Below are 14,540 nucleotides of genomic sequence, written 5' to 3'. Positions count from 1 at the left end.
TATAGGGTGTTGATGTCATTAGACCACACCCCTTCTCATTACAGAGATGCACATCACCTAATACGCTTAATTGGTAGTAGGCTTTCGAGCCTATACAGCTTGGATTAAGACAGCATGCATGAAGAGGATGATGTGGACAAAATACTCATTTGCCTAATAATTCTACACTCCCTGTACTGCCCACAATAAAAGGTCACCCTGGAATATGCAGTTTTTTGCTTTATTTGGGGTCTGGGGACTCAGAACCGGTCAGTATCTGGTGTGCTCACCATTTGCCTCATGCAGTGCAACACATCTTCTTCACATAAAGTTTATCAGATTGTCAATTGTGGCCTGTGGAATGTTGGTCCACTCCTCTTCAAAGGCTGTGATCATTTTTAGAACTTTTTTTTCTTTGTTGTTCTTTTGTTTGTTTTGGGCAAACATGTCATGACTTGTGGTACAATTCTAATAAATAGTTTAGCATTACAAATTACAGTGTTGTCTGAATTGAATCTACTGAAATGTTTTGCAGTGAAGTAAAATTAATAAGCTGTTGCTAGACTTTGACCATTTTCAGCAAATATTTTACTTAAATGAGTAACTATTTTTATCATCTAGTATAACGTGACACAATGTATCACATTTGAAATTACAAAGTAAAACAGAACAAAAGTATTTTCTGTTTTAATTCAATTCAATTCAATTTTTTAATCCCAGAGGAATAGAGTTTCAGTACACACAATTCTGAGATCAGACATACATACAGGGATAGAAAACACGACAAGAATTGGTGACTGTGGTCATTCGCAACCCGAGTTGTGCTACCTTAATAGAGATCAGAGGGGTTTATATATGAGGATTGAGTCAGTGGAGGGAAAAAAAGGCACTTCAGAAAAATGTTTCAAATTGCTATCAACACACCAGTTTAAAACACTTGTCGTTTTGTCTCGCATTTTTATTTGTATTAATCATTTAAACTATTCTGTCTCAAAAACAGTTAAATTGGTTTAATGAATCTGATCCAGCACAATTGTTTATTATAGCAGCAGCATCACCACAAAGTGCTGCAGTGGTCCTGTGTGCAGGCTTTACTTTGATTTACTATACTCTTGAGTCATTAGAGGACAAAACTGTCCCTAATGAAGCCTGAGAGTTAAAGTGTATGGTAGCTTGTATTTTGTTCCAATAAAACTCACCTATGCTTTTGGCATTTGCTTAGTTTGAAGTAAAACTTAAATACACAGAAAACTTTGTGTAGTTGTGGCTAGAATTGTTGTCTCTCATCAACAAGGTGTCTGAGTCAGCTCTTGGCTCTGACCTGTTCATGCTAGATTACTTGCCACTGCTAAATTTAATTTGTGAGTGAGTCAGAGGTTGTTTGTTGTTGTTTGTCTCTTTATTGACCCTGTGATCCGTTCAGGATGTGACACAACTCTGACGGCTGAGTGAGCTTCCAGCCACGTCACAACCCAGTGTAAGACAAAGCCAGTACAGAAAACGAGTGAAAGAAAAAAAGCAATAAATCTATCCATCTTTTTTATTACTTGCCCAAGACCAGGTCGCAGGGCAAAGGCTGTGCAGAGACCCCAGACCACCGTCGCTTCAGCTTCCTTGACACTAGACTTCCCAAACTAGTCGTAAAACAAAATCTCTTCAAAGACTCCTTAATCTGCCTGACAGCCATCCCAAAGTGAGGCAACCAATAAAGACCTATCTTAAAAAGTTATCAAATTAACTGAACTGATAATTTTGTAGTAAAATCATCACTATTATTCGTTTTGACACAAAATGAGCAATAACCAGAGGTGTGGACTTGAGTCACATGACTTGGACTCGAGTAAGACTCGAGTCATTATTTTAATGACTTCTGACTTGACTTGATAAAATCTATAAAGACTTACGACTTGACTAGGACTTGAACGCCAATGACTTACAACTTGAATCAACTTGCACCTGTTAACTTGATGATGACTTGAGCATATTTGATATTTTAGCACAAAAGTGGCACAACATGGACAAAACTCATGAATCATTCTTCGTTCTGGGTTTTATCTTGTGCTGCTAAATGCAGTAGCACTTTGTTTATAATCAAGCTCAGTTGCACTTTCTGCTTGTTTGAACAAACAAATTAAGCTTTAAGAAGCTTTATCACTGGAATGTATTTATCATCATTGAAATTGGACAGATGACTTGATTATGACTTGAAAATTCAAAGTTCAGGACTTGGACTTGACTTGGACTTCCAAATCATTGACTTTGGATTTGACTTGGACTTGGTTTTCTTTGACTTGGACTTGACTCGAGACTTGACTGGAAAGACTTGTGACTTACTTGTGACTTGCAAAGCAGTGACTTGGTCACACCTCTGGAACTAATCCAAGTCTTTATTCCATAACAGAGCTCCTGAATTTTCCCTCGACTTTAACAACTCCTTCAATCAGGAAGCTCATGTTGACCATTTGCACTTGCTGTCCCATTCTTTTAGTCACTAAACACAAGTGGTGACCAATAATGAGGGTTTGTAGCCTGGCAAGCCATCCTATATATGTGAATACACAGTTTGGCTACAACCCATATAAAGAGCTTGGTCATGGGATGGAATCTAAGGTTGTCTTTTAAACTGTCACTGCATGCTAGTACACAACAAACAACGAGACGTACTCACCGCTATGAATGGGGCAATGGGAGAGTCTTCCATACACTGGTGGAGAAGATGCAAATACATCCTTTTTCTAAATAAAGGGCCTAAGGTAGACATCTGGATTATTTCTTTTATGTGATGAAACCATCTAGTGGCTGTCAGGCGTTTCACATCTAGACATTGTTTTGTATTCGTATTTATGGCCTAAAGCAATGCCTCTCGTTCACGAACGTGCTCCTCTAGCCGACAGAACAGAGCTAAATCCCATTGTTTTATAATCATCATGTTCACATTATGTTATGTTTTCATCTGTTTATATTTTAAAGACGTACTCGTCCATGAGAAAGTCCGTCAACATGGCATCAACCAAGGTATGTCCTTAAACGCTCGAGCACGCTTTGTGATTGAAGTCTGTATTTAAGTGGTAGTCTAACGCTATTGGTTAGTGCCGACTGGTGCTCAGTTCATATTGCATTGTGCTCTACGGGATAGGGGGCGGGCTTGGCAAAAAAGAGACATATTTCCTAGATTGTATCACAATACATGATAAGACTGGCTGCATGGTGGCGCAGTGGTTAGCACTGTTGCCTCGCAGCACGAAGGTTGCAGGTTCGAAACTTGGCTGCGGCCTTTCTGCGTGGAGTTGCGTGTTCTCCCCATGCATGCGTGGGTTTCCTCCGGGTACTCCGGTTTCTCCCACAGATCACAACATGCCCTATAGGTTATAAATTGTAAGTTGCTTTGGATAAAAGCATCTGCTAAATGAATGAACATAAACATAAACATAAGACAATCACGTTTATGGATTTTTGAAAAATCATACAATAGTCCTGAAAGGGGAAAACTCCATATAGCAACTTTAAGGACCTCTTACTGCTCGTCTCAAAGAAAAGCCCAAACCTAAGTAGTCCAAGGTTGATGTAAAAGCTGTTTCAAACGAGCAGTCACCATCTTAGTTGTTCCCTTCCGTCGCATCATTCCGCCCACAAAACCACTGGAGTGCTATGATTGGCCCACCAAACCGATAGAGCGCTGTGATTAGCATAACCCAATACTGCTCAGGCTAGTGGTAGACCTACTGAAGCTCCAGTGGAGAGTGGCTAGACTGACTTGCAGAGCTAAATCATTTTGCTTTGCCTACTGTCTGTCTAGATTTCTAGGCTAGAGGGTTTCATCATTGATTGGAAAACTTTCAGCTTTACCTTTTGGCTTAAATTCCAGTATGTAAGAATATAGGGAGAATTTTACAGTGAGAAAATCCCAAAAGAGTCTAATTTTTCAGTGATTTTGGAAGAATGGTTAAAATGAAACATATATCATATCCAGCTGGCTGCTGGGATTGTCGGTTTTTCTCCTTTCAAAACAAATGAAGGAGGGACATAACTACAGTTTATCGTCAGTGAGTGTGGGGGTTGCCATGTCTGCTGTGAGCTAATGCTGCACCTCTGACAATCGTAATTTGATGACGGCTGGCAAAAAAAATGTGTGGTTTTTAGTGGTCAAAGGTTACAATAATAGCTTACTGCCTATGTGTATATACGTGTACCTTGTTATTATTTTCCTTCAAATTATTCTCTTAATTGTTGATGCTGCTGCAACAAGTGAATTTCTCCATTGTGGGAGCAATCACGTGTATTCTAAAAAAGCTCCAGAGTTGTTTAAAGTGGTTGCAGTAACCACATCTTACCACATGATGTCATTTTTACCTCATTTCTACATAATGCACCTTTAACATGTTGGTCACCACAACAGTTTAGTACATGGTCTGCCTCACTTCAGATGCTGCCCCAATTCACCTCTGAAACTTTTGATTCAGTCTATTTCAAGACCTTGTCATACTACAAACTGGGCCCTTGTCTTGGTTTTGTTGGTTCCTTTGGTAGAACATTGGCCGTAAATCTGGCCATGGTTAAAGCTGAGACACGGATACTGGTGTGGAACCCTTCAATCTCGTGGAGCCTCCATCTTGGAGACTGAATAGTTAGAAGTTTACTAGCCAAGGCTGAGCAGGCTTTAAGAGCTGAATTGTAATGAATGACTTCCCATATACCATCATACTCTTGCTCCACCTCATCCAGAAACTCCACCATCCCAGGTGACTCAATAATCCTTGTGAACAAACTCTGTATTTAGGTCTTAAGCAGGCTGCAAATGTTCCCGAAGTCCAGAGGGTACAGCCAAACAGTATTATTGAAAGTCTTTACTGCCACATGTACCTCCATAAACTCCTTGGGAGCTAATAAATCTGTTGGCTTTGTGCTGGTCAGATCCTTTTCTCTAAGGGTGGTGAGAATAAAGACCCAAATGCAAGCTGACAGTCAGGAGGCAGGAAGGTGAGGTATCACATAAACTTTTATTTAACTTAAACAAACTGGAGGCGCTCCGAGGCAGGAAGTCAGAAAACAGGGTACGGTGCTGACAGTGTTTGACAGGGCGACGAACTGTACTAGGAGAAACACCAGTCAGGATCTCACAGACAACAAAGGAAAATAAAGGGTGTTTAGAGTCAGCACGAAAATCAACTGACACAAAGCAGGTGAAGTTATTTACAAACTAGTACCAGGTGTGGGGGGAGCAGAGAGTGAAACAAAGGAACAGACTTTGAAAAAAGATGTGAAAACATCCAAATCAAAGCAAACTCGGAACTCTAAATCAGGAACTTTGAAATAAATTTAGATGAAAGAGAGGCTTGTTTTAAAAGTGAGGCATACTGATGTGTGTTTTTGAGCATTTGTCTTTCATTACCATCCTTCTTTTCCTGTCTCTGCTCTTTCAGAGGCAACGGACCAGGGTGTGGGTGGTGGAGGTCGGCGTGAACTTAAGTCTGTTCCCTTCATCAACTACCTGTTGGTGCTGCAGAAGAGCCAGCTGTTAGCTGATGACATGGTGAATGGGGTGGAGATCCGCTGTGAGGAGAAAGGAAGCTGTCCTTCTGGTTGCCACCTGTGCCACCACCAGGCCATGGTGGGAGGAGCGCCAGGAAAAGGCCGCAATGGGAATGGCAGGAATGGGGAGCAGCCTTCTCCCATCCCCGTCCTGCTGGAAGTCAGCCGAATTGTGCCCCTTTACAGCCTGATCCAAGACAACATCACCAAAGAGGTGTGTGTGTGTGTGTGTGTATCTGCAGGTGTGTCACCATTGACCCGGAGATTTTTTTTTCATTCCTGAATTCTTCAATTGAACATATTGTAGTTTTTAGGTCAACTACAACAAAATATGGGACGTGCTGAAACCCAAAACTTGTTTTTCCTATTATATTGTATGTTTTCCAGTGATTGCTTAACACATTTCACCTAATATGCAGTCTAAGGCCATAAGATGATGTCATAATCCTTTCAAACTGTACACATTTCTGTCCTTTGAAGCGTTCACTCACTGTAGCTGCTTCAGTTCACCTCTAGATGGCATAAGTTGGTTGAATTTGACTAAAGGGAATGCTACTGTAAGACACAGAGCATGAAAAGGATGACATCATCGTTTTCTCTTGCAAGGACATCTCTGGGTATATACGTGTTTGTTTAAAAAAATAATTTAAAAATTGTGTGTGTGCGTCTTTGTTTAAACAACCCTGCACAGCTAAATGTGATGTCAGCCTAATGATCACATACTGTGTTTATGATTCTGTGTGAGTCTTCTGGTCTTTTTACAGTGAAAGTTAATCATATCAAATTTGTTTTCCAGAGGCTAATTTAGGAAGACTTTCTGACTTCACTTGACATTTAGTTGACCACATTTAGCTCTGCTTGCACCTTATTTTGCGTTGATTTTTCATCTCGTCTGGTGTGTCTGTAATCGCTTTTTGCGTAAGCTACAGCAGAGGCAGTAGCAGGTGACGTACATCCAACTGAGTTGTTCAACATCCTTTTAACCAAGCATCTAATTATTGTGTTTTGGTGAATGCATATGTGATGGAGATAAATGCACATGCACATTATTCTCGTTACATGTTTCACATAATAAGCAACAGAGCCTCACAGAAAAGGAGGTGCGATCGATAGCAGACAGCCCATGGTGGACTTTGTCAATACCCAAACATGTCGAGGTGCAAAATGTCTTTTTTTTCCACACCCTTGTAAGTGCACAACCAGACGTTCTTCTCTCTTCCTTAAACTATGTTTTGGTCTTCTGGTGACTTGGAAAGCAAAATGCTTGAGGACAAGGAGAAGGGTTAGACTGCAGTGGACCGCTCTGGCAAGCCCTTGTGTGGTAGCTTTAGGCAGGATTATTAGCTTCTTATTGATGTCATCAACCTCTGGGGAGGGTGGGGAGTCTGTCACACTGCTCCTCGTTTGCTTGTTTTCTCTTCTTTTCTTGGCCACAGCTGCTGTTAGTCAAAATTGCACATACATATATTGCATTAGAGGCAAGCGGCAACCTGTACATCTACAATCACTCTCTCTGTCTATGTGTGCATCTATTACTCTCTCTCTCTCTCTCTCTCTCTCTCTCTCTCTCTCTCTCTCTCTCTCTCTCTCTCTCTCTCTCTCTCTCTCTCTCTCTCTCTCTCTCTCTCTCTCACTCACACACACACACACACACACACACACACACACACACACACACACACACACACACACACACACACACACACAATTTTGCTTGAGACTATCTTTTCTACTTGGCTGGGTCTATGGGGAAAGACAGCTGCCATGTTGCAAAAGCTCTCTCAGAAATGAAGTCCCTTTTTCTTTTACCCTAAGTCTATTGAAGCAATCAGATAGAAGCATAGTAGTCCAGTTTACCATTAGGCTGACTCAATTGATATCTATATGTGCACAGCTATTTGGATGCATGTCTCTATATAAACACATTTCCTGGCTTCAAGAGGTCTGTCACTTTTTCTTTGGCTCCTTTCCTTCCTCCTTTCTCAGCAACTGGCATCGTTCAGTGACCCCGCCTTGGCTGCCTGACTGTTTGACAGAACATGTCATGTTCTCTTCATATACATCCCATGTTAAGCCAAAGGGGATTTGGTCACAATGGGATGTTGCCATTTCTGAGTATAGCCTTCAGCCAGAAAGGAAAATAAGCTGAATTAGATATCAGAAGTAGCCTACCTGTCTTTGTACCTTTTTTGGCTGACTGCAAACATCAGAAGTATCATATACAGTGCTTAGCATAAATGAGTACACCCCCTTTAAAAAGTACAAATTTAATCAGCAGCTCAATGAACAATTTCCAGAAGTTTCACAAGGCTGGGTTTTACTGAACACTTGTTTAACTCAATTAGATTAATAATCTAATTTAGATCACAAAATCTTCAGTTTTACTAAAATTAACAGAAGCAAAATGAATAGACCCCACAACAAAAACTACATCTAGTATTGTGTATGATCACCGTGATTTTCAAGGACAGCACCAAGTCTTGTATTGAACAAGTTGGCAACATATTGCAACATCTATATTTATCCATTCTTCAAGAATAACCTCTTTTGGAGCCTGGATGCTGGATGGAGAGTGATCCTCAACTTGCTGCTTCAGGATTCCCCACAGGTGTTGGATTGGGTTCAGATCAGGAAACATTCATGTCCATTCAGTATTGAGCAGTTCATTGTTGAGTTCATGATGCCATCAATGAACTGCAGCTCTCCAACACTAGCAGCACTCATGCAGCCCACATAAGGACACCACCACCACCATGCTTCACAGTAGACACCATGCATTTCTCTTAGAAATCCTCACCTTTACAGCACCATACAGTTCAGAAACCATTAGTTCCAAAAATAGTGACCCTTGTCTCATCATTGCAGAGTATAGAGTCCCAGTAGTCTTCATCTCTTCCAGCATGGGCCCTAGCAAATCCTAGGCATGCTTTTTTGTGCATGGGCTTTAGGAGAGGCTTCCGTAATGGACAATACCCATGCATGCCATTCTTCTGCTGTGTGCGCCGTATGGTGTCACGGGAAACGGTCACTCCAGTTTGGCTTTCCAGTGCTTTAGCTAACTGCAGTGAACTTGCGTGGTGCTTGCCTATGGTGACTGATATGTAAACCTTTGCTGATCTTCTTGTAGCCCTCACGTTTTTTTGTGTAAATAAATGATTTCCTTTCTCAGATTTTGTGACATTTCTCTTCCATGTGGAGCCACTGCTGACAGCATGAAATGGGAAGGGCTTTTCTTTAAGTAATGCCCTTTTATAGTCACCTGTCTGCTGGACACCTCTTGCTTGTAGTCAATGACCCACATTGTGGAAGTGTTTTGTAGTATGGTAGCTCAAAGAAAATGTTGATTCTGAAAGGAAACTAAAGGTTTTCTGACAAATGTAGTTGGCTGTACTTGTTTATGCCATTACTTTTAATACCAAGGATTTAAAAATGAGAAAAAGTAATCTCTGAAGGTCATTCAATGGTGTGCATCAACTTGAATGAAACCTGCTAAATTCTTTATTACCGTAATTTAAAAGCATTTTTTTCCTGCCTTACCAATTTTTCATAATTTTGCCTTAAAGGAGTATGGGGCAGGATGAACAAACCAAACTCATGAGCTTGTACAAACTCACAGGCGGCGATGTTACACAAACCAAAAAAATACCATTACCTGCTAGTATTAGTAAGTATTAGCCCAGCTTACAGGTTGGGCTGTAGGTCAAATCTGAAAGTATACTAAGGACTCTGGTGTTCAGTTTGGAAAATGCCAGTCTCAAAACATACAGTGGTACACAGCAGCTGTAGTATGATCACAGCTAATGCTATTGCTGTAGTCACACATGCTACTGCATGCTAGCTTTCTCAGAGTCATCTGTGAGGTCATATCTATGTCATGTCAAGCTCTAAACACAACCTACAATGTCTCTTACCTGGTCACTAGGAAATGAGCCATGTCAGTCTCCTTTTTCAGTCCCAGATCTAGTTGAAGCAGCCTCCGTTCGTCAATCGCATATCCAATATATACCCGGGTCTTTTATCTTATTTGGGTTCTGATAAAACTTTCTTCTTTATGCCACTCTTTAGTGGGCGATGAGTTGCACTTGATTGTTTGCGGTTTTTTGGCGATTGAACACAGCCTGTTCAAGAAAATGGAACACTTCATCACCCATTAGCTTTAAAAAAAATGAACATGCATGCTTTTTTTTAACCCCCCCCCCCCCCCCCCCCCCCCCCCCCATGCTCTTTTAACTGTTTTATCACTTGTGTATGGCTCAAGAAGGAAGAGCAGTTGCCCACCAATTGGAATGTGACCGGTTAGATGTTATGCCCTGGCAGGCCACACGTGTCCTTGCAACAAGACACTGAACCCTAAAAATTGACCCCCGAAAGTCATAGCAGCTCATCCATCATTGATAGATCGAATGCAAAGATATTTTATGGAGTGTTAGGCTTTCTTTAACCATAAAAACTTGTTCTGTTTTTTTGACCTTGCCTCCATCTCAAGTTTGACTGGAACCGGTTGTAGAATTAGATTGAACTTGACAAAGGCAGACCTGATTCATCTATGCAAATAAACACATGCACACATTGACTCCCACAAACAGTTTGATGCCAGGGAAAAATAACTCAATCCATAAATAAATAAGCTTATGCCTGTGGTGCTTGCCAGTATTTCTAAGGCCTGTGTTGCTGTGACTGAATTACGACAAACCTTTTGAACAAATTGGTTCTGAGTCTAATGGGTCAGAAGGCTCTATGCAAGCCGTGCTTCCACCAATGCTGCAGCTGTTAACAACGACTCTGTCTCCAGCAGTGAGGTAGATGAAAGATGGCATGTTCAAAATGGAAGAGGTTGCAAGATTAAGCACAAGGAGTATGCATAAGAAGGAAGTTATACTTAGTTCAGACAGTCCATGTTTGAGATTAAAATCTTTAAAGGTGTGGTCACTAAAATATTTTTTATGTTTTTTTTTCCTTATAATCAGTCACTCTGAGTTTTTCATGCAGGCTGAACATGAAAATAGTCTCCTTCACCTACCACCTGCATTAGCTTCTGATAGAAAATAGAAAAAGCAGAGAACGTCTCGGCTAATTTAAGCTAACCATTAGCATTAGCAACCACATTAGCAACCACACGGCAGAAGCTCCTCCAGGCTTGTGTTACTTGTAGAGATAAAACATCCATGTTGCAAGTCAGTGGTAGAATCGCATTGCTGTTATCCAATTTGGGACAAGATGTCAAAATATTAGGAACTAAGACTCCAAAACCTGCCGTCTGTCTGTGCAAGACGTTGAACTCCATGTAGCCCTCCAGATCTGTGAATTAGTGTTATGAGTTCATGAGGGATTGGATGAATTTTACTTCATGCGTAAAGCCCTTTAAGTGGACAATTGCTGGTTTTCCATGAGCACTACTCAGAGCAACTCGGACAGGTGCAGCTTGGCCCAACCACAGTTTTCACGAACATGGTTCGGTATTTTCCCTCTACTTGCTCCCCAGTTTTTAGTCCCTGCTCCGTTGAGGTACCTGGCAAGGTTGAGTCGGGCCAGCATTGTGATTCTGGCCGCTGACTGGCTAGGGGGTGGAGTCACTGCTTATTCCTGAAATTTCTGCCTTCTGGTTCACTGCCTGCCACCATTTCCTGGTTCAGAGTCTGAGAATAAGCCATAAAACTGAGAAAAATGTTCAACAACACCACCATTTTGTGCAGAGTTGTGTTTCTGTGGAGTATACAGGTTACCTTACACTGTTTTTTGATTGTCTTATATTTTGTCATGAGTAAAAATCGTGCACCCCCCTCTCACACACACATATACACCCACCCCTCTCTCCCCATGAGTGCCGTGGGTCCTCCCCTTCCTCCTCCTGTGCCTATAAGGGGCGCACCCTGTCATTGAGCTAGCATGGAAGAAAAAACAAAACTACACTCAAAAGGGCTGTCTCGAACCCTGCTGTACAGAGCTGTTGCAGGCTGAGTAGTGCTCTTCGAAAACCAACTAATGAGACCTTCAAAGGCCCTCTATGAATCTAATTGACCATTGTGGAAAATATTAACAAAAATGGTAGAAATGATTCTAAAAACGTCAAACAGGAAGTACACAAGTTTTGGCTTATTTTCACTGTCTTTCCTGAAGTGAAGAATGGTGTTCGTAAACAACTGAGTAGAACTTTTGCTGAAATACACAAAGCAACCTACATGTTTCTTTAAGAGCGTACATAAGCCACCTTAATAGAAGTAGAAGTAAAAGTCTGCCCATGCCGAGCACCCTACGCACTGCACTCTATGCCACAGAAGGAGAATCGCAAACTAGCTTGGCTTTAAGCGGACTGAAATTGCCCCAAAAGAGAGTTTATGTTTGTTGGTTTCATTTTAATGATTAAAAAGCCCACAGAGCTACACACTGATCCAGAACTGTCTCTGGGCTATGACCAGCCCCCACCACAGAAAAGAATAGGGCTCAACCAGAATGCCGTGAGTCAGACAGCTTCCAGCAACATAAACGAAAATACAGATTCTGTATCTGGCATGTGAAACTGTAGATGTAGTTTGTCCCCGTTTCACATTTCATTCATGACCTTCTTCGATAAATACTAAATTATGCTAAATAATAGCTCATGGTGGATGACGTTAGCACCATGGCTGTCGTAAGAAGTGTGTTGGGCAGTAGCCTGGATGTTGGAACGTCTGTGAGAAGTGACAGGTGACTGTTAATGAACTGTTCTTTCTGCTTTTTAAGGCATCCTTAAACCGCCGATGTGCTGACATTTAAAACAGGCGAAACAGCGAACATGTAAACAAGCAACCACAAACAACACAGGAAGCATAATTAAAAAATCATCTTCCGCTATGAATCATGGGTAATGGCGCGAAGCCATTAGATACCAAAAAGTGCATTACTGTTCAACCCTATTGCATAATTTCAGAAATGTAATTCAAGTTATAGAAAATGTACAAGAGTTGATCCAACCTTTAGTTGTGAGTCATTATCAAACTGACTATTGAAATTCTCATTTATAATGTGCATGATGGTTTGAGTTGTATTCGATTATCAGAAAAATCATATTGAAAATGGGTAATCAGTTCATTTTACATTGCAGTTCAGATGAGTTAAGACTTTTGCCAGACCAAAATCTAACCTTACATGGTGTTTGATGGTGTTCATGTGGCCTGTCAACCCCCTATCAACCTCTGGATGAACCAACATTCAACCTGCCCTTTGTGTCCCATTTCCTGGAATGCTACCTCTGATAAGGTTCCTAGAAGCAGCCCATAGTTAACACCATTACCCTTGAATGATTGGAAAAAGTCCCATAAATGCATTGATGTGAGCGCACACACACACACACACACACACACACACACACACACACACACACACACACACACACACACACACACACACACAGATGATTTGCTATGCGTTCTGACTTAGACTCTATTCCACTACTGGTGATTATCTTATAAATCAATACTGTGGGCCAGCTGGCCAGTGTTTTTGTGTATTAGCCTCTGAATATAGACAGTAATTTGGTCAGCATAGACTAGACAAACAGATTAATACATTAAGGAGGTCACAATGGCCTCACTTGCCTTCTTGTAAGTCACGACAGGGTTCTACGAAAGTGAAAGGTTCTAATAGTGTTTTGGTGCCATTGAGTCTGTTGGTCTAAATGGCATCAAGACTTGATTGGCCTAACTCTTTATTAATGGCGTTTTTCTTGAACAAAGCTGAATGTGGTTACCTCGGGGTTAATTCTATTCACTACTGGAGATAAATTGTGACATATTTGTGAAGTGACAAATGTTTGAATTGATTATGACAACAGTGGCATCTCCAGTTCCTGAAAGTAAATCAGTTTTTGCAGCACATAAACTGTTTTACACTGTTACAATTAAGCCTCTGGAATATTTCTGCTCATCAAAGCATTTGCTATTCCAATAAAAAGCACGTCAATTAAATCTGTTTACTACTCCTATGTGGTCAGTGCATATTGGGTTTGGTGTAATCTGCAATGTTCTGGATAATGCTTGATCCATGACCACAGGGAAGTGCCCTCCTCCCTCTTTTCAATTGATTTATAGGTAGATTTCAGACATCCTACATAACATATTCTCAGGATTTGTCTACTTTAAGTCAGCCCTGGTCTGTTGTATTTAAGATTTAAGGTACATGGTATATTAGACAAATGAAGACTGCTGGCAGCGTCTGCTGGTTATACCTTCATCTTAAAATGAAGTGCCCCTATAAGCCTAGTTTAACTTGCAAATCCATGAGCTCACAGCTGTGCAGCAGAAATACTTGTTTTTCTTTAAATAACAGCATTCAAACTCAGTCATCCATGCAGCAGTGTTGTAGCTCTGATCCAAGAGATCCCTCCTGTTACACTTACAGAGCAGAAATTCAGACAATTGACATTTTCATTTCTAATCGCAGCATTTTTCTTTTAAATATATTCAAATCAAAATCATAGAAACATGTAACATTAGTCAATTTTTAATTAATCAAGTCAGCATAATGGCTCTTGTAGTGCCGGTTCTATGAGAATACACATACAGCAATTATATCATGTGTGTGTTTGATTGAAAAATCATTAGGTTTTTTTCTGATTAAAGTCCCATTAGTCATCATCATACACTGGTGAAATTACATCTCTGGATTTGATCCATCCCCATTTGCAGCGGTGAGCTGCAGCTGTGGCTACGCTCAGGAACTATTTGTTGGTTTAACCCCCCAATCCAACTTCTTAAAGCTGAGTGTCAAGCAGGGAGGCGTTGGGTCCCATTTTTAAAGTCATTGACCGGACTGGTTTTGAACCCCATTCTTCCAGTCCTGAGGCGGACACCTACCACTAGGTCACTGAACTAATTATAATCGGTCACTCTGAGTTTTTCATACAGGAAGATAAAAATAGTCTCCTACACCAACCTCCTGCATTAGCTTCTGATAGAAAATAGATGGTGAAAATCTGGGATTTTAAAAATTCTCACAGATCTATGTCACACTGTTAATTATCATTCATGCACTCACTGATCTTGACTCACAACAGG

General features: G+C 40.9%; 1 protein-coding gene across 2 annotated transcripts in view; it reads left to right on the top strand.

The window, feature by feature from the left end:
* LOC107374609 (astrotactin-2) overlaps positions 1 to 14,540 on the top strand; it is a 548,261-nt gene that overhangs the window by 438,551 nt on the left and 95,170 nt on the right. For both annotated transcript variants that reach the window (XM_070552342.1, XM_054744913.2), the window contains exon 17: positions 5,400 to 5,722. In XM_070552342.1, the coding sequence (XP_070408443.1) occupies positions 5,400 to 5,722 (323 nt within the window). The remainder of the gene's footprint in view (positions 1 to 5,399; positions 5,723 to 14,540) is intronic.

This window comes from Nothobranchius furzeri, chromosome 6 (assembly GCF_043380555.1).
Source record: "Nothobranchius furzeri strain GRZ-AD chromosome 6, NfurGRZ-RIMD1, whole genome shotgun sequence".
Classification (NCBI taxonomy): domain Eukaryota; kingdom Metazoa; phylum Chordata; class Actinopteri; order Cyprinodontiformes; family Nothobranchiidae; genus Nothobranchius; species Nothobranchius furzeri.
The sequence above is the reverse complement of the archived record's forward strand: the minus strand, read 5'-3'. Positions and strand labels throughout refer to the sequence as shown.